We start from the raw sequence: 11,102 nt of genomic DNA, 5'->3' as shown, positions 1-11,102 counted from the left end.
TGTATCAGTACAAAATGAAGTTGGAAGGCCTGGTTCAATAAGAAATCCGGTAAAACATTCAGCATATTCAACATAGTGTTCCTGACATTGAGAGATAGTCAGCAGATTTTTTTTGTTTAAAAAACAAAAACACAGATTTGGGGATATTTTGCAAAATTAACTACATTTTAAACACATGTTGAAGTACATGAACTCTTCAAGTTGGATATATGAGACCAATTTAATGTGTGTTTTGTTGGAACAAAAGTGAAAGGCAGACAGACCAGTGCACTGCTGGTTGACACAGACAATCGTCACATTTATTTTAAGCAAACTGCAATGACATTTAATGATATTCTTTATACTACTAATATATTAAATTATATAAAATGACTCATCTGAATGCACTATATATATTCTGTGGTTAAACTGAAATAACTACAGAACTCTAAAACCACAGACATTTCCCAACTGCTTGTATTGTTCTGAAATGTCACTGGTACCTGACATTTTAGTCCTGGATTGTCAAACTCATTATCCAGTTTTATAGATGAGCATTATCACCACACAACAATGCCCAGTAGAGGGTACATTTAAATCGCATTTCCAATGAAAATTGCTATTTATGGTTCTGATAATTGAAAATAAATCACCCACATATAGAGGGGGAATCAGCACTTATCAAGCAAATCGTAAATTAAAAATCATAACTGAATTTTGCCTGAACAATTTTTGCATTCATTCTTAAATTAATGAATGTTAAACACAAATAAAATCATAAAAAATGGATTTAAAGTAAATCACATACTTATGCAACATATGTGCAGCTGTAAAGACAAAGCAAACAAAATTGAATGTAGTATGTAAAAAATTAAACCAGCGCTCTGCGTCCGAAGTCTGGCAAGGTTGTTCTGCTTCCAGCCGTCTTTTCAACATTACAACGACAGCACAAACTTCCTGCAGAGGAGACATGATGATACATACATGTTGTAGAAATAAAACAGATACATATTTGCTGAGCCAGAATATAATTACTTTAAGCCTTATTACGGAAATGCTTCTCACTTTAGGATGTCTGGCAGACCGGGATCTCTATATAAGCCGTTGTGCAGATACCCCTGAGAGCCGTCAAATGACACCAGCTTGACTCGCTCTGCATTCTGGGCACTCACTGCTACCTCATACATCTGGGAGGGAAAAGCAAAGAAAGTTCAGTCTACCACAAACAAATAAATAGTTTTCCTAGAGTAAAGACTTAATCAGCTACAGTTATAAGGAAAATACCATCTCAGTTTACAATTGTATCAGATAGAAAGTAGGCGGTAATACCTGCTGAGCAAATGGAAAGGGAACTAAGTGATCGTCCAGTGCATGAAGGAAAAGGATTGGGCTTCTTATTTTTTTCAAACTGCAGAATAACAAAAACACATACTAAGCCATTGCATTTTTTGTGGTAATAACAGTAATAATAGCTGGTCAATGATTGATATTATGCATCATTACCTCCGCCAAGGAGGTTATGCTTTTGGTTTGGTTCGTCCATTTGTTTTTTGGTTTGTCTGTCGGCAGGATTACGGAAAAACTATTGGCCAGATTTAATGAAACCTGAAGAACCCATTAAATGTGGGAGCGGATCCGATTCACGGGGAGGATGCACAAATTATTTTCCCCTTTTGTTACCGTTGCGAGGTAGGGCATTTGTGCTGAATTCATGTGATGTTGTTGAATAATTGGGAAAAATGAGTTTAATATTTAACTGTTGTGTATAGCAAGCATGTTAGCATTTCATGAAAGCTTACTTTTCTTCAGTAGGAAAGACAACCTTGTTGTTTGCCCATGGCTCCGGGAAAAAGTAGCCAAAGCCCGGAAACTTCCAGTAATACTTTAAACAGACAGAAAATAAAACATTGAAAGGTTATGGGTAATGCAGTAGCGGTGAAATGAAATGAACAAACCAAATATCAAAAGCAATATGTTAGATGAGTTTACCCAGGTAAATGGATGAAGTGATATCTCCTGTCGAGCACTGTTGAATGCACCCTCCAGCATCACACCATCAAAAACCTCACCTGAAAACAAGAGGAAATAGTTGTCATGCTCAGATGTTGGAATTATTGTCCTCTATTTGCCAAAATTCCTGGGAGCGAACCCTACCTTGTTCAATCAGTTTTACTGCAGCGTTAGTGGCCACTCTGCACAGAAGAGCAACATCCTCAAGTTCTGTTTTGTGTCATTTTGTGTATAGTTTCCTCTTCCAACTTATTCCTGACGGTAAGAGTTTTACTGTTGCTGTGGGCTCATTTCAATCATTTCTGCCATGAATGTACAATGTCAATTAAATCATTTACTATGCAAGCAAAAAAATTAAAAGTAGCATCACAACAATTTAAATACCTGTACAGTGGGTGATTTATTTATTTATTTAAAGGCTCTGACACACCAACCCGATTATCGGCCGTCGGACAGTCCGATAGGTCAGTGACTCAAGTCTGTTCGGTGCGTTTCCGTGCTGTCGTCTGTCGGAGGAGCCGTCGGCCTTCGTTTTGGCCGACCTGACTTGCTGGGTCGGAGGGCGGGCAGTCGGACTCAATGACCAATCTGATTGGCGGAGTGCTAAGCCGGAAATGACGAGCGGAATGAGCGTGACTAGAGTCTCTCAAAATCGGACGAATTGATCTGAAATAAAGACAGATTCAGCAACTGCACGGCCTATTTCTTGCTTAAAATGTTTTCAGAAACACGTTTTGGTGAACTATTTTCATAACATATGAGATCGTACTCCGAACGAGCCGCCTTGATAGTCTGGTTTTGAAAATTCCGGAGAAGCCAGACCCACGTGACGCGTTCGTCCAATCAGCTGCCGGTTTGAAATTTTTTGGGGGCGACAATACAGATTAGCGCCACCTGCTGTTATGGAGATGTATTAAGTCTGGCGCACGTGCAGAATGTACGCTCAAGTCAGCGTCGCTTTGGTGTGTTCCGAGGCACTTTTTTTGACAAACTCTGGGAGGCAGTCAGTCCGACTGCCTTTTCTGCCGAAGGTCGGCTGTCGGGCTGGTGTGTCAGAGCCTTTAAATTACTACCATTTCTCTTACCAGTATTGTCTACAAACATACTTTGCTTTGAGTTTATATCTTATTGCCAGACATGATTGTATTGAATATGGTGAGATCTGTCTGTAAGACACTGTATTTTTGAATTTCTGAGAATATCTGCTGTCATCTTTCCAAACTGGATGTGACCTGCCTCAGTTTAACACCAAGGGCCTCTTCTTAACATCAACAGTGATAGTATATAGTAAGTCAATTACCTAACTAATCTCTTATCTCTAACAAACTAATGTTTAGAGTATTTTTTGTTGTAATTCTGTGCTGAATGCCAAGTGTTTTGCTCTGCAGTGATTTCCTGTTGAAACATCTTGTGTTTCTGTGTGTGAAGCTCTTTTCTTCATCTGTTCAGCCGTTAGGGCCATCATGCTGCTGCTATAGGTTGTGGCTGTATCTATCTATAAATCAGGATATCTCTGTGTGTCCCCACACATGCGCAGTACACTACAGCATATATAATGTATGTTTTCCTCTCAAGTACAAGTACACTGTAAGTCAGTATTATAGGCCTACAGTTGCATATTAAGTGTTTTGGGAGCCTTCTGCAAGTTATTTCGGAGAACAATGGTTCTGGAGAAAGCTGCAAGCAGCAATACAGGAGGTGAAGCAATTGGCCCATTCCAAATAGGCACTTTTTGAAAGGGCACTGCACTAGTTATATCGATTAGACACAAATACCAAAAGTGTCATTAAGGTGTACATGTTGCAAGCTTTTTATGAAAAAGGAGAAGCATGCAATGCACTTCCAAAACACTTACTACAACAGTGACCTGAGTTTTTTTTTTTTTTATTGTGTATTTGTGTGTCTACTTAAAGAAAATGCTGTAGATTGGGAGTTTTTCCTTACTGACCCAGTGCCAAGAGAGTGTCCCCAGATGACAACCAGGCTGTTTCCACTGTGTGCTTTGACCCACTTGTACACATAGAGGGCATCCGTGGTCAGACCGGCTTCAGTCGGCTCCCCGGTGGAATCTCCAAACCCTGCCAGAGTTTCTCACATCAACTACTGCTCACTGACAGATCACAGAGATGTGGTTCACAGCCACCAGGTGGCAGAAAAACCTGCACCAGAGACTGACCTTAAATTGAACTGCTGTCTTTTGACTTCCTCAAAACAAACAACTCATCAAGCACGTGAGTGCATTACTCTACAATAATCTTATGCCTGCAAAAAGTATTAAATCAATGTGAGAAGGTTGTGTATTACAATCAATAGAAAGGCGTGGAGACGGAAAATATATTTAAATGAAGAGTCATAAATCTTTAGTTTCACCAACCTCTGTAGTCAGGCACCAGCACGTGGTAACCAAGTGCACTCAATACCTGTTGACACATAACGCTTATTTGTCATCAGAATGGCTATCGAGACTTTCTAGTTCTTATTAGACTTTCAAAAGATTAATGTTTGTGTTGGTGATTACTCACTTTTGCAACTCCTATCCGATGAGGGGCTGCCCTGTAGGAATGATTAACAGTCAACACAAGTGCCAATACATTGGTGTTTTAAATAAAGAAAAGCAAAGGCAAATGTGTCCAGCTGTGTGGAATTTCTACTCAGCTTACTCAGGGAACAAACTATAGTACAACTGCATTATTTATCATACCTTGTGCCTGTGTTCCCATGAAGATATATAAAAACTGGACTTCCATCCCTTAAAGTGTTCTGGTACCATGCCAAGTCCTTCCCCTGTGCCTCTTTCCACTGACTTTTCGGGAGAGTGTGCCTTGAACAGTTCAGAACAGTACACTCGCTTAGAGACAAACAATCACTCGATCATTACAGAAAAATATTAGCCTTTTTTATATCTATGCTAGAAAAATGAAAAGGAAATGTTGAACTTGGCTTATACTCACCATACGCCAAGGGAGATTCCTTCCTCTGATGTTAAGTACATGTTGATGGTGTGATTATGGGAGAGGTCAGCGGGTCGGCTGAGGTCAACAAAGAACGGCACCCTGACTACAAATGGGGAAAGAAGACAGGTGAGGCCCTTTTTGGTGAGCAACTTGAGGATTTATAGTACTTCCCAGGGGCAGGGAGGGAATTTACTTACGTCTGTGAGTGTAAACAAGGTGCTGGATTAATTCTGGGAGTATTCTCTGCAAAATGAAGATAACAAAGAGAGCCAATAAGCCTCCTTTCAGCCACCATCAGGACCTGAGAACAGAGAGAGACATTTTGTATGTGACTACTGACCATTACATAATGTGCGTCAGAAATGGAGGTTGACCATCTAGGGGCCCTTGAAAAGACACAGACTAACTCAAATACTTGTATTGTGATTTCTGTAACTAAGCCAAACAAGAACAGACTACAATTGAGGGGACTAAGAGCACTATGCATCACCATCTGTTACTGTAATTTAACAATAGTTATTATTGATTACTGGTGATTTTTAAATCCCCTCTGTGGAGCCAGACCAGCTGACACTCTCTGAGCAACACATGTCCAGTCTGAACTAGTGCCACAACACCAAATCAACACCACAGCAACACTGGAGAGGCTTCACTTCCCAGCCACTTAACATGACTTCAGCTGCAACTCTGCTTCATTTCAGCTGCACAAGTTTTTGGATGACTCAGCGATTGTGAGACGCAAGAGGTGGAAATAATAGTCTCCATGAACGTTTTTTTTAATGCGCATTTTGAAGTATCGCATTAGAAAATGTTGATGGAAACGGCAAAATTCTAAAAATAAAAAACGTCCTTAAATTCGAAAAAGAATGTTTACGCTCGCTTGAGGTGGTTTTTGCCTTTTTCAAAAAAGAGTTCATGTGCAAAATGGGAGATGGAAACAGCTTTGCAGAATAAGTTGTGACGTAGCGAACATAGAACTCACATGACTATAGTCCCGGTATCCATTGGATAGGGGAAGGATCGGGATATGGGTCCCATCCAGTGCGCCGTACACTTGTGGCACAAGGTGCGTAGTGGAGTTGCAGTGTGCTATAGCCGGTGCCTCAGCCACGTCGGGTAAATTGACAAATTGGTTTAACAGCTTGAATCGTATGGCCCTGCTCACCGTGTATACACAGCGGTGAACAGTTGTCTCACTGACACCAAATGTCTCTGCCACAACCCTGTATTTTGCACAGGTGGCCAGTTTATACAATGCTACCTCTCTCCATTTAACCAAAGAACTTAACTTCTAAACTCTTTGATTTAGCAAGCCGGTTTGCAATCTACACCCATGCGTAACATCAACTTGTGACGAAACTACGCTTTGCGTAGTCTAGTTTATTCAACCAGTTAATGGAAATGCTTCTAATTCGCATTTTCTTTTTTGCAACATTTTAAAAGTTTGCTTAAAATTTGCTTGACAATTAGATGACTAATGAATGACTAGTCTCGCATTGCCAGACCTTCCTCCACAGCTCTGCTAAGGAGGGTCTGGCTAGTCCACACAGCATTCTGGGATGGCAGAAAAACGTGCTCTTGTTTATTGGCATTTCTTTAAACCAATCACAATCGTCATGGGCGGCGCTAAGCGCCGGACGGAGCCCCGGTGCCGCTGCAAAATAGCCTCGGTAAGGAACTTGTTTAGGTGGAACGTGTACGTTCAAAAGTTGTTTTAGTCGGAAAACAGCAGAAAACTCAGATTGGACACATAGCCTAGCTAGCTGTCTGGATTTACCCTGCAGAGATCTGAGGAGCAGTTAACCATAGTCCTCAGAAAATTGACCGGAGTTTAAATTCCAACACAAAGAAAGAGTAAGGTACCGGACCTCCGGCTGAAAAGAGAGACATCCGGCGGAATTTCCGGCGGCACCGGAGCAATCCCGGAAGTGGAACGTCTTATAGAATACTGACTGACTGAAGTTCTGGTCCATTCACTGTTCAGATGTGCTTCAGTGCGTATGCCAGTAAGCAAACACATCACCATTCAAACAACAGATGAACACGGCAATGTACACTCAAGCCCATTGGCATGTACAGAGCTGCTCCGCACATGTCCAACCAGTCTGTGTTGCAGCATTAATATGGGCGAGAAGAACTGAATAATCTAATCAAGAAGGCAGACTGTCACTGGAGTCAGTCTTGACTCCCTGGAGGCAACGGCAGAAAAAGAAGATGCTATTCAGACTATTGTCAATTATTGGACGATACATCCCACCCCCTTCATTAAGACTCTAATCATCCAGAAGAGCCCTTTTAGTCGAAGACTGATTTCCCCACACTGCTCGAGGGAAACATATAGGTCATTTATTTCCACAGCCATCAAACTGCCGCCTTATCTTTCCAGAGTTAACACTTTTACTTTACTAATTACTTCTAAATCTTTTCTAGAAGATGTCCAAAAGTTCATACCAGATTTTTTAATGAATGCACAACCGCAGTGTGATGTAGTGCAACGTTTGTATAACTGGACAACCATTTTTATACTGTAGTATTTTTGAAAATAATTAATGTAACTTATCTTTTAAGTTTACTACCAAAACTCTGAATATGAAAAAAATAATTCAGGACTTTTACTGACGTTTAGAGATATTTACAATCTAGTCATTGACCACACATGTTAAAATTCCATAACACTTCCTTGCTAGCCTAGGAAAACCCTGACGAACTTCCGGCAAATTTGAGATATACTCTGCAAGTCAGTCTGGCCAAGAGCCCATTCATTCTGCGTGTGTTTGATTTATTGAAATTTAGAAATATGTATTTAACAAACCAATAAATTTAATAATCTATTATGTGAAAACTATAAAATAATATCTAATAAATTACAGTTTTCAAGTATAACATGTTCAAATACCGTTCAATACAATGCAATGTTGAACATGGCTCATAACTCTGGAATGACATGCAGGAAATGGCCGCAGGTCAGAGTTAAACCTCTATATATACCATGAGCTAGCCAGGCGTCCTCTTTCTCTTTTAATCAGTCGGTTATTGTTGTTGAAAACAAGTGAAGGAGCTTTCTCAGAGATATATATATTTTTTAATATATCCTAGGCTATTTATTTCATAACTTTCATTTACATGTGTTGCAGCTGTATATTTTCAAACTAGTAAAGGAAACCCTGTATTTGCATTTTATTTTAATCACAATCTGTTTTAATAAAAGAGCTTGTGAAAATAATAATAAAAAAATACAGAGCTATATATTGTGTATTGTCATTCAGCGTTAACGGCAACGCAAGGAAAATTTGGGTGCACCTAAAAAAAAAAGGTAGGCGCACCAGTGCAACCAAGGCAAAAAGTTAGTCTGGAGCCCTGCACTACAGGCTGTAGGTGGTGCCAGAGGAGCTGTTTTCTTTGTTTGTTTTTATTACCTGCTCCATGTAGTTCTACTGGAACATAGAGTCAGTTTCAGCGAATATGACAGAAAGTTAGTTTTATAAGTCTTACCTACTGCATCTCTAAGGACTAAATTAAATGAAATATGGCTCGTTTTCCATTTAAACACATTGTCATCAATATTAACAAGCTTTTAAAATCAAACGAACAAAAACGTACACAGGCCCAATTACAGTAACTACATGAAAACTTCACTGTTGTTGCATGAAATGTAGTTTGTGTTTAGCCTACATCATCAGTTTCTATTGTGAAAACAATTAGAGGCTATATCCATTGACATACAGTATATATAATGGACCAATAGACCCCGTTGCTCTGGACGGAGACCAGTGAAGGCTATTAGAAGCACTTTTCCGGTGATCTCTTGCTTTACTGCGCAGCCTCCAACTGACAGAGACAACGTAAATGTGACGTGAGCAACGTGTCTGAAAATTGTAAGTCTTCTGGTAGCTGTGACAAGAGAAATCTCAATCATTCCCAATCTTACAGAGACGGAGAGTGTAGGTATATGTAAGGAGATAACATAAGCACAGGCTAATTATTGCTAACTAACATGCTAGTTAACATTAGTAATTAAGCCTAAACAGCTAATGTAAATCGAAACTGCCTGCGAGCTTCTCCTGTACTATACGGTAATTCCTCTACTGTGCGACAGTAAGGCACTTTGTTATGACACAATCGTTAGCTTATTTTTACAAAAACGTCTGCTACGGAGCCATAACGTGAGGTACAAGGTAATGGAGCCTTTTATACATTGTCGTGTTTCTTTAGAAATAAACAATGGACAAATAGTCTTTAAACACTTCAGATGTAAAGTTATTCACAGTCAGGGGACGTAAAAAAAAAAAGGCGGTCAGTGGAATGCTAACAGGAGGTGATACCTTTGGAGCAACAAAATGGCGCCATCGGAGGTTCGAGTTCTGAAGCGAAGCTTACCCCCTTGGCTATATCAGCTTCGCTACCAGGCTGTCTTTTTTTGTTGTCTTCAAAAAAACTTTATTATTCAAGTACAGATACAAACACATTGAAAATATTAAATGCATACATACATACATACATACATACATACATACATGAAAAATGGGCGCATGACATTTACATTAAAGAGGTTGTAAGGCACTGTAAATGTTCAGAGTCCGGATGGTTTCTTATTTTTATAATAGTTGCTTCTAATTATTCCTTTTAAAGTTTCAAAAATATATTTTCATATAAATTTCATTTTTAAATTGGTGAATATTCAGTTTTCTTCTTTCTTTCATTTTCCAAATAAAATTAAAAGATTCAAAATGAAAACATGGCATTTATCCAAATAATTTCTTTCCTAGTAAAAAATGCTACCAGGCTGTCTTGGTCCGTTCGAGCATATGGGGAGTGACGTAGGCAAAAAAAATAAAATAAATAAAGCCAAGCCCCGCCTTCCCGCGGACGCTGCTACGTCACCCGGATAGTTGGTCTGATTGGTTGAAGGATTATCCAATTGCGTACAGAGTCATTTGAACTTTGCCCATTGACCACGCCTCTTGTGCAGTAGAAAATACAGAGCAGACTCCCCAGACTAATGTTCAATCTTAAAAGATTGAGCTTGGTCTGGTGATAGCCAGACTACCAAAATCCATGCATAGGCATAGAAATTGCGTTTGAATTGCTGTCCACTGTAGTGACCACTATGCGTGAAAGGGTTAAGTGTCCCATCCACTTTTGTTTTTCACTTGTTTAAAACATATTTCCTGCATTTAAAAAAAAAAGAAGAAAAAAAGAGAAAAGAAAATTGTAGTACACCCTTTGCCTCCCACACAATTCCAGATGGTTACAACAAAGTCCTGGAGGGACATTCTAGGATCTGAGTTGTTTAACATATTAGGGTGTTCTATCACGTTTGAATCATTTTATTGCTAAATTGTTCATGCCCGTGCCCTGCTACAACCGAGGAAAAAAATATATCAATCCATAAATCAAAGCAAAGCAATTACACGTCTTGTCACAGGAGGGTGTCATTCATGTTTTCATCTGGTAAATATCACTTCTTACTTAATACATGCTAGGTTAATTAAGACATTTCAGCTGATCCCTATAACAAAAATGCAATCATAAACGATCTCCAAAATATATAACTTTGAGTTGATGAGGAAGTAGTGGTACTGACAAGAACACAGGCAGAGAAGGATTTCCTTTCTATTGCAACCTGAGCACAAATCTTTAACGTAAAAGAAACTGCCAAAGTGAACTAATAACTCAAGTGAAGTACATTAAACTAACTCACGGTGTGCTCTCCTTCTGGACTCTGGCAGAGCTCTGAACTTTGCTGGCTGCGGAGGATGTACCATCCTGTTTGACGACCCTCTTCCTTGCCATTTAATGTCACGTCAGTATTAGTTAATGTACTTTAATATTTATTCCAACCTCTGGCCCAGTTACGTTTCTTTCACTTGGTTCATAACAGCTAACACAAAGTTTGATCAAAGTGCAGTTTAATCGCGCGGAAGGGGAGGTACCTAGGATTTTTTTAAGGTAGCACTGCTTGACATATGTAGAGCACACCATATGTAATACATGACGCCACCTTAAACACAGCACAATCAGTTCACCAGCCTGTTTCCAGTCATTATATAAAGACTCATGCAATGCAACTAAAACATGTTTGATTACACAAATTACATTATACAACTGTAAACATTTTTGCAAGGTTCATGCAGACTGCTGTGCCAGAACAACAAGAGT

General features: G+C 39.5%; 1 protein-coding gene across 1 annotated transcript; it reads right to left on the bottom strand.

Annotated features, from left to right (window-relative positions):
* LOC114571622 (monoacylglycerol lipase ABHD12) lies at positions 1–10,902 on the bottom strand. The gene is given in 13 exon segments (XM_075447455.1): positions 1–936; positions 1,045–1,166; positions 1,309–1,387; positions 1,779–1,861; positions 1,969–2,048; positions 2,134–2,171; positions 3,938–4,067; positions 4,364–4,409; positions 4,512–4,542; positions 4,691–4,810; positions 4,941–5,046; positions 5,141–5,244; positions 10,645–10,902. Coding segments are annotated over 13 exon segments (1,053 nt in total). The 5' UTR covers positions 10,737–10,902; the 3' UTR covers positions 1–914.
* Between the last annotated feature and the right edge of the window lie 200 nt (positions 10,903–11,102).

Source organism: Perca flavescens, chromosome 17 (genome assembly GCF_004354835.1).
Source record: "Perca flavescens isolate YP-PL-M2 chromosome 17, PFLA_1.0, whole genome shotgun sequence".
In the NCBI taxonomy this organism is placed as follows: Eukaryota; Metazoa; Chordata; class Actinopteri; order Perciformes; family Percidae; genus Perca; species Perca flavescens.
Note: the sequence above shows the minus strand (reverse complement) of the source record. Positions and strands in the feature narration are given on the sequence as shown.